The 15,825-nt window shown below is 40.3% G+C and overlaps 1 protein-coding gene across 1 annotated transcript in view; it reads left to right on the top strand.

Annotated features, from left to right (window-relative positions):
• Positions 1-15,825, top strand: part of CACNA2D2 (calcium voltage-gated channel auxiliary subunit alpha2delta 2) — a 935,072-nt gene that overhangs the window by 796,095 nt on the left and 123,152 nt on the right. Inside the window, exons 11-12 of the mRNA XM_054977462.1 lie at positions 11,888-12,046; positions 14,695-14,802. Coding sequence (XP_054833437.1) covers positions 11,888-12,046; positions 14,695-14,802 — 267 coding nt within the window. The remainder of the gene's footprint in view (positions 1-11,887; positions 12,047-14,694; positions 14,803-15,825) is intronic.

The following is a 15,825-nucleotide window of genomic DNA, read 5'->3' as shown; positions in this document are numbered from 1 at the left end:
GCTTCTATATTTATTCAATTAAGTGTTAATTCAGTATGTGACTTTTAAAAAAAAATAAATGTCTTTTTAAAGTTAAACACTTGCTCCATGGAGATTGGGAAAGTGGGATTTGTGATGTCACAGGTGCCAGTCAATCAGCCTTGTGCACAGCTGGCTTCTGCTATGAACTGGCTTCTCCTGGAGAGAAGATTGAACATCTGAAAAAAATGGGCTCAAATTACACACGTCTTCAGTGTAGCCTACATTTGTAGAACCTTAGAGAAGAGAGACGCTGGCAAAGGTATCCGCACAAAGCCCTCTCTAGCAAAAGTGCATATATTTGTGGGTTGCTTCATTTGACAAGCAATATGCCTGCTGAGACCAGAATGATGTCTTTTATGTCCTGTTTTTCTGAAGAGAATTGGGTAGGCCCAGAGAAAGTCTGACTGGATGGGTCAGCAGAAATCAACATCTGTTAATATGGCTGCTTTTTTGGCAGCTACCTATTCACATTCCCAGCTTTTTAGACTATGATGAGATGCTTCTGCTCTCCTTCCTGTGGATCATCTCCAACCCCAGTTAATTCAGTCTTCACTGGGATTCTGCTCTGTGGAAGTGGCACATATTAGCTGCCAAAGAGTATCACACCAGCTACTCAAATGTTTCCGAAATAAAATCCTAATCCTCTGGGGAACAGATAAAAGGAACACATGGTTCAAGATGGCCACTACTAGGGAGGAAAACCATTTCAAGAGCAATAATAAATTGTAGTACCTAGACCTCTCAGCTCTGTCACTTTGTCTTCATCCTTCCCCACACCATCAGACAAAATCCTACCTATTCTTAGTTACTGACCTCTGGTACTAGACTTCTAATCTCTAATGCTCAGCTGTGGCCTGCAGAGTGTAATGTTTCAGGGTGGGACTAGTGTACAAGAAAGGTACATGGGAGATTCACCCAACATTACAGTGGAGGAAAACTAGAGTAAGTGCTTTTGAGCATGTTTGCATGCCCACTTCTCCCTCTTCAAATATTACAGGGAAAAATCTGAAATGCTGTAAAGTTTTCAGGACCTAAATTTTGCTGCAAAGCAAGAAGTGCCTTGAAATATTCTGTGATGCAAATTAAAAAATACTTGTATGTCTTTTGGGGCTTTTATTGCCCATGTAATAGAGAGGGGATCTGGCTCTCATGGAAGGAGGAAAAAACCCTAAACCCATCTTTAAAATATACATATGTTACAGATCAATGTTACCATTACCCTGGCAATGTTGTTTGGTTAGTTAAACATCTCATTATGTGCCTGAAACAATGGTGAGAATGTCAGGGTAGCGAAAGGTAGCTGCTAGCTTTACCTCTGCCTGCCTGCTCAAGAGAGTCTTATGATAAACATTTCCTGTTATTGATTGCTTTATCTTGCATCTGGACAGAGCGTGCTTGGTTTTTAACAGGCAAGTAAAAAGCAGTACTGGACAATGTGTAGATAAAAAATAAAGGAGACCAATGACAAAAAGGGCAGCCTGTTCAGAGGATTGGGTTTTCATTGATTTCAAGTTTCTGCCCCTTCTAAATTAATTTGTTCATGAGTATTGAGGAGGAGTTGAAAACATGTTGATTTGGGTTTTTTTTTTTAAAAAAAGGAGTCAGAACTGTAGAAGACGACTAACACCTTGGCTACCAGTACATTGCAATATGCAGGACTAATTTTGGAAGTGCTGTCTTCACTTCAGTGCTTTCTCCTCTTCACAGCAAGAGCATTTTCTGTGCCTAAGGATGAGATCCCCAAACAGGGATGTATCAGGCTCTGAGGGCAAAAAAGGTACAGGACAAAACCATACACAGCTTTAAACATAATGACAAGAGAGGAAGCCAGTGTAGGGACTGAAAAGGGGAAACAGATGGCAAGATGGCTTGTGTAGAGGGATTGTCTCTGCAAAGCTCATGGACTCCAACTGTCTCTGCTGTTTCAGGGCCATTTCCCCCTCTCTCATAACATCAGTTAGGAAGGGGTGAAGGAAGAGGCTGAGTGCACAGACATGTTCAAGTACACATCATGTCAGGCACACATCATGCCAGGTCTTCCCGGCAACCAGCTGGGAGCAGGGGGTGACTTACCACATGTCAGCATCACACAGGATAGTCTATTTCAGGGCAGAGGGGGCAGCCTTTGTCTTCAGCCTAGACTTCTTTCTTTTACACACACATTTCCCACACACACTTACAACCATCCTCTCTATCTCTAAACAGAGCTTAGGAAATTTGAGGCCAAAGTTGCTGAATACACAGAAAGTTTCAGGGACAGTTGCAATTAGAAAATAGCTGCAATTAGAATATCCAAGCATGCAGGACCAAGTGTGTGATCCTGCACACTTGGATGCAGAAATATAAGCATTTCATGAAGCACTTCATAGAGCATAATCTATTCGTGCATACGTGCCATCAAGTGGCAACCAATTTATGGCAATCTCAGCAAGGGGCTTTCAAAGCAAGTGAGAAACAGAGGTGGTTTGTGATTGCCTTCCTCAGGTGATTGTCTTCCTTGGTGATCTCCCATTCAAGTATTGACCCTGCTTAGCTTCTGAGATCTGACAAGATCAGGCTATACCATGCTGCCTTCCTTCCCCATAATGTATTAGCATCCAGTATTAGATATGGAATCTATATTCCATATCTGACAAATGATGAGATGCAATGAATAATTTGACAGCATGAACCAAAGCTCTCATTAATGAGACAGAGAAGAGTTTTGTGATGAAGTACAAGGTAAAGTGACATGAGTGAATGATAGATTGAATAGAGGCTATGATCTGGGGCTTCTTTTAGTCATCTTGACCAACTAGTACCACCACCAACTGAATACAAGTTTGGATAGATCTTGCACAGGCAGTGGCAGGCACAGCCAAGGAGCTATTTCCAAGGGTTAAAACATCTCTGTCCATGCCAGGATTTAGCAATCATAACCATGGAGAGTGACCCCAGAAGCAGTGGACTAGGAGGTAACCTAGAGAGTTAACTTAATTTTTTTGTGTGAGCTAGAGTTCAAGTGCTCCTCTCCCTAATGTTGGCTTCTCTGGCATAAAGCCAAGTTGTTCAACGCTTATGTTCCATGGCACAAAATGCCAGGGTTGATGTTCACTTAGCAATCATGGCCTTTGCCTTGGAAATTCTTAAGCCTAATCCCAAATGAATGTGGATGGTTATTATGATTACCATCAGTTAGAGTCTGAGAAGGCAGTGCTCATAAACACAGAGATATAGTCTTTTTTGTTATTACTTACTGTTTCAACGTTGATCTCTAGCACTAAAAATCCATTTGAGGGCTGTGCCTTAAATAATTTAAGCTCAAATGACTTCATTCTTCTTCCTTATTAATAAACTTTCACAAATCTGTCTCTCTCTGAGCCTAAAGAAAGGCACAGTGGGGAAAAAATGAAGAGTTCCATCATTTCCCATATCATGTTCCTGTTGTCTGGCAAGGAACATGCCTGTGCTAATTAACGAGTCTAGCCTCGTTACTTTTGCTGGATCACTGCTTCCTAAATGAATGTTCCATATTTCCAGCAAACTAAGCCATAAGCAAAAATGAGTGCTTTCTCAGTTCACCCGCCTAGCTAGACTCTCAAAATAAAAGAAAAACCAGCCCTCTCCCTATAGGAACTCAGTACAGGGCTTTCACTTAACTGGGCCTGTGACCTTGTGATAAGGCACTGAAATGTCCGGCAGAAAACATGCCTGGAGGTGTTTAGGTAATCACAGCTTTCTCTCTCAACGAATTCATTCCATTTCTCAGCCACACACTGATGAAAAGATCACATCATTCCATTAAAGTCAATGAGTGCTTCTGCCATCTATACACCTGCAAACCCTGGAGCAGAATTTGGCCTTGTCAGTAAGAAAACCCTGGGTTTCATTGAAGGGATATGAAGAACTTATTTCAGTCATCAATTCCCCCCCCTCATGATCTTTATCCAGATGCTTTTGTTTCCCTATCTTTCCATGTACATTTTGAACAATAAACTATGAAAATTGGATTTGTGGAGAAGAGGGGAGGAGGACCACAAACTTCTCCAGGCCTTGAAGTTTGTCTGCTTTTCTTTCACACCAACTAAAAATCATGTTCATGCCTGGCTGGAAGCTACTACAAGCCTTTATCTTCATTCTCTTTGGATAGCTCATAGTCGGCAGCATAACTATGCTACAAATTTCATTTTAGCACTAACTGTGGCTTTCCCAAAGGATCCTATGAATTGGACCTTGGAGGCGTACTGAGAAATGTTCATTAGAGACTTTAAGCTCCTCCCCTCAAGAACTACAGCTTCTAGAATACCTGGGGAAAAGAACAACTGAAGTTTAAATCTACAATGTTAATATACTCAGTGATACAAAAAGAGCTGGCAATTCTTGAGGGAGCATGAGTGCTAACTAGTCCCTCCCCAAGAACTGCAAACATCTGCACTCCATCATGTCATCACCTAGTTGATATGAAACCCCTCCTTTTTTGACTTAATCCACTTAAATTCCACTAGATGCATTTAATAACAATAACAATAACATTTGATTTATATACCACCCTTCAGGACAACTTAACACCCATTCAGAGCTGTTTACAAAGCATATTATTATTTTTACATTCAAAAATAACAAAAATATTTTATTTAACATAGAGGGGAAAGGTCATATGAAATCACGGGTTGAACATTTCTGAGGTAACTCAATATAGATAACTCTGTGGTAAAATCAGTACATGCACAGACTAGTTCTTATGTGTCAAACTAATTAGAGTTTCTTAAGCTCTTCACAGTTACTTAAATCTTTTGTTGAGAGACTTTTGTTCCAGTGTTTTCCCAAACACTCTAGTACACTTTCTTTGAGTATTCTCTTACTCTTTTGGTTTCCAAAAGGCTGGTACCCTCTTTCCAGTACCCAAACATCTTCTCTATAAACACCAGTACATGTCTTGAGCTTTTAACTGACTCTTAAGGTCTCCAAAGGCAGTTTCTAACCATACCAGACCAGGGTTCTCTTCACTTTTCAGAGCTAACTCCCTGTTTGACTGCATAGGGAAATTGTCCTCTCACTAGAAGATCTACCTCCTTTCTTTGGCCCAAATGGGAGTCTTCGCCTACTTCCCAAACTTCCTAGCCAACTTTCCCCCAGTTCTCGTGCCTATATTGAACTGCTCTCCATCAGGGCTGAATCTCAAAACTGTCACTACTCGAATCCTCTCAGCTAGTGCTGAAATCAGACTTCTTTCTTCCCAGCAATATCACATGTCTCTATGATGCTCTATCAATCCCATCAAACCCTATGGTAAACCTCCAAACTCTGTGGTAAACTGACAGTTTTAGGGGATTGCTAGAGTGTCATGGTGACACATGACATTACTTTCAGTTATACAACTAGAACATTTTCCTCTACAATTTATCACACTGCTGCAGCAGAGGCAGGGGGAGGAGGCCTCTGTAGGAAATTAGCAGAGTTTAATACGGAGATTGCGCATTGGAATTAATCAGAACAGACACACACTCCGGTATAGCTCTGTAAAAATACTTTACTACATAAAGGATAAAAATAGGGTTACATTGGATGAAAATAAGAAATTGCTAAACTGACTACATCTTGCTAGTAAAAGGTATCTTAAGATGGCTCAAGACTCAGACTGATTGATTGAACAAAGAGCAATAAAACTTCAGTATATAACATCATTTAATTGCCCCTCCCAATAATCAGGCTGCCCAATAGAAAATCTAATTCTACTTAGAGACTCCCCTTTCCTTGGCATGAATGCTTATTTGAGGCCTAAGTGGTTACATGCAAATAAGTTTACTAAGTAACACAGTTTAACTCTTTCATGACTGAAATAGAAACTCTTGCTAAATCCCAACAATCCCCTTCTCCAAGTGTTGGAGTGGAAGTCATGAAGGTTCATCTTCTTGCGTAGATGTTCAAGCTTTGCCTTGGGGAGTGGCTTGGTCAGTATGTGGGCAGCCATGTCATCAGAAGGGCAGTACTTAACGTCTATTAGTCCTTGTCGATGCGACTGTCTCGCTTTGAGATGTTTCACTACTATATGTTTGCTCTTTCCTTTGATGCTTTCACTTTTGGCTAATGCAATGCAGCCTAATAGTGCTATCCTAAGCAGAGTTACTCCAGTCTAAGCCCATTGATTTAAATGGACTTAGACTGGAGTAACTCTGCTTAGGATTGCACTGTAAGTTGTCTTCAAATACAGTGATAGTTTTAAGTTCATCTATTCCAAAGACTTTCTTTTTTTTTTTTAATAAAAATTTTTTATTGGATTAGACACATATAAAATTTGTTACAATCACATTCCCTTAAATTTTCCAATTCTAACCCCCTCCCTTCCCCCCCCTTTTGTTGACTTCCAACAGTTTTCCAACCCCTTATCTATTCTCCCTCTACTCATTTCAAACTTATTATGCTTATTGTAATATACTTTCAAACTCTTCTAAGCTTATCTATAGTAACATAGTGCTATCTCTAATTCCCTTCCCAAATGGGTAAAAGTATAACACTCTTAACTTATCTTCTTCAATAATATTCCAAAGACTTTCAGTATGTTGATAATCCATTCAAGTTCATCACAGGTATATGCTGCTGACACATATTCAGCTTCAGCAGTTGATGTGATGATAAGAGTTTGTTTCTGGTTTGTCCAGTTAATCAAGTTGTTTCCATAGAAGAAGTAGTATCCACTGGTTGATTTATAGTCATCTATTTCCTCAGCAAAATTAGTGTCCATGTATCCAACTAGAATTTTATCTAACTAGAAACTAGGGTGAAAACTATCGTTTCAGATTTGCTGTTCCAGTCAGGTATCTAGCTGCTTTTGACTGCTTCCCAGTCAGTGTGGTTGGGTGCATTTGTCTTCCTGCTCAGGATCCCAATCGCTGCGCATATATCTGGTCTTGACACTTTACTCAGGTATAAAAACTTTCCAATTGTTTCTTTTTAAAAAAAAAACAATTTTCATGAGAACAGTCCTTTTCTCTCAGACTTGCAACTCTTATCAATTTCTGTTCTCAAATACAGGCAATTTTTCAATTTCATAATTGGGATCTCTGCATCATGTCCCTTCAATATAACCTTTGAGCTCTCAGTCCCATTCATCTGCATCTTAATCCCTGCATTCAACATCCCTCCAAGAGAGATAATGCCTCCTGTTGTCTGAGGCGCATACAAGCATTCTTTTAAGGTAAGAAAATTAACACACCCATTAAGATTGGACAGTTGCAAGAAAACAGTTCCACTTCCAAGAATCTCAAGCAGGCTTCCATCAATTTGGAAGAGATCATTTTTCGGCTGATCATTAAACTCAATGAAACAATTACAATTAGGGCAAAGATGGTGGGTGGAGCCACTGTCTATTAACCATAAATCCTTTACATTATCATCATATTCACTATCGATCATGCAAACATTGTGCCTTGAATTCCATCTCTCATCACTCCTAGAAAAACTTTTTCTGCTCATACCTCTCACAGCATTTCGACTACTTGATCTCATTGTGCTCTGACCACTTGGCTGCATTCTTTATTCCCTGAGGAAATTCCTCTCTTCCCTCAAATCTCTTGATCCGCATTCTCTTGCTAAATGCCCCTTCTTTTTACACAAATGGCAAATTACATCGATTCTACTTGCTCTCTCTGACACCTTGAAGGCATGAAAGTTTTCATTCAAGTTATTTCCTTCTTTTTTCCTTGCCTCATCCATTAGGCTTTTGATAGCAGAGTTAATGGTTATATTTAGTATATTTTTCAATACTGTTACTTGACTCTCAAAGGAATTTGGGAGACTTACCATAATAGCAGCAAACACTTCCGAGTCTGGGACTGTACTTCCTGCTGCCTTCCATTGTGACACAATTCCCAAGATGCTATTCAAATGCAACTCCATATTATCATTTTCTCAAAATCTAATTATATACAGTCTCATTCTTAAAGATCTTATCTGGTCATCTGTCTTTTCAATATTCATTTATTGAATAGCTTTCAAAGCTGTTTGACCCTGATCAATCAATGAGTTCATTTAAAGATGAAACCATTCAAAACATGATATGTGCATTCTTCTTTCTATAGTCATCATACTCGGGGTCATTTCTGGTAGGAAGGGCTTTTGTTAGAATGTCTTCCAGCCCAATTGCCTTGAGGGAGAACTTTAAGCTATGGTTCCAAACAGTATAATTCTTTTGATTAAGCTCAGGGATTTTAAAAGAGTTAATCTTACTCATTTTTCCATGTAGATCCCGTTCTCTGTTGGTGGTTGAAGTTGAAGCTCCAGTACTCATCTTTTCTTTGTTGTGGACAGCTGGGGTCCTTCCTTTCAAATGCACCTTTCTTTTCTGAGATCCAGTTTGATGTAGTGGTTAAGAGCACGGGAGTCTAATCTGGAGAACTGGGTTTGATTCCTCACTTCTCCACTTGAAGCCAGCTGGGTGACCTTGTGCTAGTCACAGCTTCTAGCTCTCTCAGCCCAACCCACCTCACAGGGTGCTTTTTTGTGGGGATACTAATGACATACTTTGTAAACTGCTCTGAGTGGGTGTTAAGTCATCCTGAAGGGCGGTATATAAATTGAATGTTGTTATTATTATTATTTTCCTTGAGCAAAGTTTTTCAGAGTGATTCCTCAGGCTGTCTCCAAACTCCATAGCAGGAAGTGAGCACAAAACGAGAGGAGACTTTCAAACTCACAAAACTAAAAGAAATGGAATTTTCTTTCTGCTAAAACATGGTGTTGTTCTCATTAATTAATGACTGGGCCTCCATAACCTTGGTAGGAAATTAACAGAGTTTAAGACAGAGATTGTGCATTGGAATTATTGAAAACAGACATGTACTTAGACTATACTCCTTCTCAAAATATAAAATACTGGCTAAGCTAAATGACTACCTGCTCTTCTTAACCTTACGAGTATGAAAACCCAAGTAAATAAGTCCAGATGGTCAAAATGAAATAGAAGAAGGAGTTACTATCTTTAAAAGGTAAAATTGTGTTTTAACTATATAGTTATGTGACCACCCTAGTCTTATCAATATGAAAACCCAAGCAAATAGTTTTGGCTAGAAAAAAATAGATGAAAGATATATATATATATACATACTTTTTTTTAAATAGAATATAAAATTGTTTTCAAACTAAATATTGATTTGGCCTCTATACCCTTACTGTTATGAAAATGCAAGCAGACAAGTTTGGAAGGCATGGCCAGAACAGATATAAGAAAGAGAGGAAATTAATATAGAAATTGCTCTTATCTTTATGTTGATGTATATTTCTGTCCTGCTGATATTGTATGTTTTGCTACATCCGCCTCCTACTCCTAGAACTATTATGGATCTAAGATCCCTGATTAAAAGGTAAAAGATTTGAAATGTGATCTAGCTGTAATATGCACAAAAGAAAAAATTACTAGAAATATAAGCTACAAAGTAAGTGGATTAAAAATATAGAAATTAATAAAAGGGAATCTTGAAGGTATATGGGGCACTAATTACATATATAATGGCTTTTTATATCTAGATGGATGATTATGTGTCTTGTATGTGAATCTCATAAATGCTTATGGCCTGTTGTAACCCCTCCCTATATATTATAAAAACCCAATAATTTTTTTTTTAAAAAAAGATGGCTCAAGACTCAGACTGACTGACTGAACAAAGAGCAATAAAACTTCAGTATATAGCATCACTTAATTGCCCCCCAATAAACAGGCTGCCCAATAGAAAGTCCTAATTTTACTTGATTATGCTTAGAGACTCCCCTTTCCTTGGTGGGAATCCTTATTTTAGGCCTAAGTGGTTACATGCAAATAAGTTTACTAACTAAGTAACACAAACAGTTTAACTCTTTCATGACTGAAATGGAAACTCTTGCTAAATCCCAACAATCTCCCACCATAGCGGAAGACCAGGTAATCCTATTGGGGTCCCACAACATTCTCCCCTTATCCTCACAAAAGATAGATTGGGCTGAAAGTGTTTGGTCACCCAGAAAGCTTCCATGGCAGAGCAAGGATTCAAACCTGGTCTTTCAGATTCTAGTCTGGTACTTTAACCACTTCAACACGCTCACACTCTTTCCAAACTGCCTGATCCCTTTCTGCTATGTCACAAGCTGGTTTTTGCTCAGAGTATGGATAATAACATCGTCCACCAGAAAGGTGTGATGTAGTGCTCATGACAAGTTGTTGTGGGAGTGAGCAAGAGAAGAGGGCCTGTCAGTGAAGACCCTCTGACCTGCTTGGATTCTTCTGTTAGCTTATTCAGCGATTCTCATGGATGGCCAAGTTTGCTAATAGGATCATGACAAGCTGAGGGTGCATGAGAAATTGTGGGGATAATTTGGAAATTATACTTAATCTCCTTTCTCTCTGATTTCTCCCCTTTTCTTGACTCTAAGATGCTTTCAACATTCCATGTTCCTGGAGCTTATTCATTCTTCATCTGGGTCTTGGAGGGAGGTTAATGTTGGTTAATGTACAGAAAGTGCATATATTAATTTTAATTTAATTTAATTTATTACATTTATATTCCGCCCTCCCCACATCAGCGGGCTCAGGGCGGATAACAACAATTCAACATATTAAATATCACTAAAAACTTTAAAAACTCTACATCTAATCATTAAAATTACAACTATGCAAATATACAACTTTCATATATATACATATAAATAAAGAGGCAGCACATAGTTTAAATTCGACGTTCCATACAGCGGTTCTTCCCAGAGCAAATATATGAAGTATAAAGTATGGACAACAGAATCTGCATAGGAGGGCATATGATTTAACCCCCTCCCCCTCAACTGGGGGCACCACCTGGCATCAACCATATGCCTGGCGGAATAGCTCTGCCTTACAGGCCCGGCGAAATGCTAGCAAATCTTGCTGGGCCCTGGTCTCATGAGACAGAGCATTCCACCAGGCCGGGGCCAGGACCGAAAAGGCCCTGGCCCTGGTCGACACCAAGCGGGCCTCCCTAGGCCCAGGGACCTTTAAAAGATGTTTCCCACCTGATCGAAGAGTCCTCCAGGGCTCCTGTGGGGAGAGACAGTCCCGTAGATACGTCGGTCCCAGTCCGCATAGGGCTTTATAGGTTAACACCAAAACTTTGAACCTGATTCGGTACTCCACCGGTAACCAATGCAGCTGGCGTAGCACCGGCGTAATATGCTCCCACACCGGTGCTCCAACGATGACCCGTGCCGCTGCATTCTGTACCAGCTGTAACCGCCAGATCAGGCCCATGGGAAGCCCAGCGTAGAGTGCGTTACAGTAGTCCAACCTAGAAGTGACCATTGCTTGGACCACTGTAGTCAAGTCGCGGGGTGATAAATAGGGGGCAAGCTGCCTAGCCTGCCGAACATAATAAAAGGAAGACCTGGCAACCACAGTGATCTGATCCTCCATCTTCAAGGAGGAATCGAGAATCACCCCCAGGCTCCTAACTCTCGGGGCCAGTGTAAGCACTGCCCCATCGAGTGTAGGAAGCCGGGGTCCCGAAACCATCCCCCCCTGACTCAAGTACAGAATCTCCGTCTTCGTAGGATTCAATTTCAGCTGACTTTGTCTCAACCAACCAGCCACAGCCTTGAAATATCTGGGGAGTCCCCCAAGTTTGTAAAAGCCCTTACTTTTCTGTGGGTGGCCGGGGCTTGAGCAGACTGGATTCTCTTCTCTTCTTTTCCCTTTTAATTCACATTTTTCTACTCTCAACATTTCTTCTGAAGCATATTCAATCATTAAATCATTATGAGGGGGGTTCTTTTTGTTTTGGTGAATATACATTCCCAGTATACTCATCTGGGGTGGATGCAGTTTGTGGTTTTTAAAGTGCCCTCCGCCGCTATTGCCACTAATGCATAGCAACTCTCTTTTGATTTCCAGTTTAACCAAAATGCACAGCCGGTATCGTGCTTCAAGCATTTAGTCCAGGCAAATATCCGAAACAAGAAGGTCTTCAAAGAAGATGTGGAAATAATGGTAGCCCAAGGAACCACGGATTACAAAGCAGGCTTTGAGTATGCCTTTGAGCAACTGCAGAATGTAAGCACAAGATTTGAGTGGCAGGAGGGACTGTCAGAAAAAGAAAATCTAGAATTCAAACAAGATGCTTGCAAGAAAGTGGGGGAATGGTTGGATGTGGGTGTCAAATACGTAAACTGTGAGAAGCTTTGTATGAGGGGTGTTTCATGCCAAGTCACTCATTTTCCAAATGTTACTCCACATGCATTTTAGAGTGTTAAGTAGTGAGAAACATCATCAGAAGTAGCCCTCACGATTATGTCATTGAGGGAGAACCATGGCTCAGAGGTAGAGCACATGGTCTGCATGAAGAAGGTCAAATTAATCCTTGGCATCTCCAATTAATGCAGGATATGATAGGAATGGCCTCTTCTTGAAACTCCAGATTGCTGCTGCTGCCAAGCAAAGTAGACAGTACTCACCTGATAGATAAACAGTTTGATCAGTGAGGGCAGTTTCATATAATTTTTGGTGACACACAGTGAAATGATGCCATCATTCCTATTAATCAAACAAATTAGTACCAGCAAAAATACAGTTAAGTATGAAACTAATTTCTGACTCCTGTTTCCTGTCAGTTCAGTGAGTTTTGTGGGCACTGGATTTTGGCCCACACAAAACCTCTCAGTGGTATTTTTTCTCATTTTTTTTTTAAACTGTCTGTTCCTTGACCCTAAAGCAACCACAGAGAGAGCTACTTCACAGAGCAGGATCCTTTTACTCCACACAGACAAATGTGTAGTGTCAGCCACAATCGTCTCACTTTATTTGTCTCCTTGGGCAGATTCACTCATTCTATCAACTGCAGCTTTTCTCTTTGTCAGCTTTGAGAATTGCAGTCGTTGATATGTTTCCATTGCCAAAACAACAAGTCTTGGGGTGGATCTCACCCCAGATCCGAGCATCTGCCAAACTGTAGCTCCATTTCTTTTTAAATTCCTGCATGCTAGAACCACCAATACAAGTTCAGGATATTGACTCTTTGGTTTCCCCCCCTACCCCCCCCCCCCAGCTATCATCATCAACCCAAAATATTCAATTGTTCTGAGTACCTAAGAAAAAGACTTTATGCCCCAAAATGTAAAATGTTAAATATAACTTCAGCCCGCAATTATTTTCCCACCTGCAGGTGCCAGTGTGTCTGACTCAGGAACCTTTTGCAAACTGAGACCGACATCTCTTGCTAGCAGAGATGCCACAATAGTTTGAAATGCTGCCACCACCACTCCGTAAGCACCTTCTAGAAGGGGACGTTGGAACTATTTTGGGAAGTGCCGTTGGTTGCACTGCATTCCCAGCCCATGAAGTAAATAAATTTCACCCAGTGGCATAATAATTGCAAAATGGCAAATGGGATAATTACCATATCCACATCACCAGCATCACTAGTATGCATGTGCCTTGAGAAAAGGGCTATGTTGGGGCTTTGGTGCAGTATGCATCTCCCCAGACAAATGAAAAGCTTCAGAGGCTGATTCTTAAGTTTTAATGGGGGCAGCTGCTTCTTCCATTTCATTAGAAAGTTAGCAGGGCCCGTCTGAGAGGGCTTGGATCAGATGGGCTACAGTGACATTGGGCAAAATAAAGATGAATGGTCCTATTAATAGCTGAGCGGTAATAGCCACAACATGATTTCCATCCAGACAGTCCCTCCTTCCCCCTGTTCATCTGCACCACCTTCACCCCTGGAGAATCAGCTAAAAAAAATATTCCTCACTGCCAGTTTTTTGGTCTAAAGATGGGGATGGGAGAAACTGCAGCTCCAGTGCTTTCCATCTTCTGTTCACACACTTATACATACATATATAGGTCTAAATACGACCCCTTTACACTTTTCTCTTACAATCAAAGAAGCACATTCTTATGCACACATACACCGGGAGTATTTTAAATAAACTCTACAGTTATATTTGTTCAGATGCGAAACCTAAATTTCCCGTCATTGGCTATGTCATATCCAGATGTTATATTCATGTTAGAAAAAAGTCAAGCAACTCAGACATCTGCATAGGAAAAAGCATACCTATCTCATGTATATTTGAGGCTTGCCTGGCACCTGTGTTGCTTTCTTTTAGGCACCTGGCCAAAACATTTCTGTTCACCCAGGCTTATAATTAAGGGGTTGATCTTTTAAAACCATTTGAGTATGACTTTTAGTCTGGAAACTGTTGTGTTAGGTTTCTCAGTGGTCTATGCTTGATTTAATTAATAATTTAATGTTGTTGTTGTTGCTTTGTAAGGCAAGTTCCCTGGAGGGCAGAGTTAAAATTTGCTAAATAATTAAAATAAAACTTAAGATGAACACCTATGTGATCAGACAACTGACTTAGGCTTCCTACTCTGTGTATATGATATTAATGACTATGCATGTCTGCCAATTTTTTTCTGTTCCTTTTTACCTTTATGTTGAGGAAGGAGCAGTCTCAGATAAACCTGATTCAAGTCCAGAAAGTACAGTAGCAGAGCTGCCTATATTGACACACATACACACACTATCTCACATGATAGTGTGAATAATACAGTCACAATTCTGATAGTGCCTGCATATGCATTTTTTCTGTTAAGAAATATTAAATGCAGAGAAGCAGTCACCAATCTTTCTATAATTTTAGTGCAGCAACTTTTCACTGAATACTGCACACACTCAAATATCTACTTCTTACTTGCAGTCCAACATCACAAGAGCCAATTGCAATAAGATGATCATGATGTTCACTGATGGAGGAGAAGACCGAGTACAGGATGTGTTCGAGAAGTATAACTGGCCAAACAAGACGGTGAGATTGCATCGCACATGGTAACAGTTGTCTTGTTGCTTCCCTTCTAGGGTGTCCAGATTATCAACCATTTGAAAAGCTGATATTCTTGTGGTTCTTCTAGCCACTCTCATAACAGAATAGCCTGTATGTGATGTTCTCTCATGCTTAAACAGCAGAAATGGCACCACAGGCATTTTAAAAAATAACTAACTAGTTTATTTATTTTAGAGGGGAAAGGTTAGGTGAAATCAGGGCTGAAAATTTCTGAAGTAATGCAACATATATGAAAAGTGAAATCAGAATGTGCACAAACATCAGTTCTTACACTCTTCACAGATACTTAAAGGCTTCTGTTTTGAAGCTTTGGTTCACTTGTATTTCCCCAAGCACTCCAGTATATTTTCTTTTAGTATTCTCTTTCTCTTCTGGAGTTAGGAATTCTGGTACCTACTTTCTAATATCTCAATCCCCTTCTCTTCACACACCAGTGCTTTCCTTCAGTTGTTAACTGAATCAGAAGGTCTCTACAGGCAGTTTCCAACCACACCCAATCAGGAATCTCTTCAGTCTCCAAAGTTACCTCCTGATTTGACTGGGTAGGGAAAATCTCCTGTGCTTAAAAGATCTATCCCCTTTCTTTGGCCTGTTTGGGAGTATACACCTACTTCTCAGACTTTCCCCAGTTATTCTGCAGGTGTTAAAACTGTTCTCTCTTAGGACTCTTATCTTCCAGCTCTTCACATTCCATTCCTCTCTGCTAGGACTGAAAAACAGACCCTCCTCTTTCCAGCTCCTGCTACCAAACCAGATGCCTTGGTTTGCTACCAAACCAGATGTATGCCACTCAAAACTCTCTGTGTCTGTGAGGGATTAACCTTTAATAGTCCTGCAGCGGTGTGTCCAGCACTTGGAAGCATTTGAAAATGTGCAGTCCATCAACAGCAATAGGGAGCTGACTGTGTAACTAGATGGCTGCCATGTTGTGCTCACCATAGTGGTGTCACAGAGGAAAAACTTTCTGCCTTATGTCAGAACACTTTT

This window comes from Eublepharis macularius, chromosome 4, assembly GCF_028583425.1.
Source record: "Eublepharis macularius isolate TG4126 chromosome 4, MPM_Emac_v1.0, whole genome shotgun sequence".
In the NCBI taxonomy this organism is placed as follows: Eukaryota; Metazoa; Chordata; class Lepidosauria; order Squamata; family Eublepharidae; genus Eublepharis; species Eublepharis macularius.
This window is presented reverse-complemented; position numbering and strand designations above follow the sequence as displayed.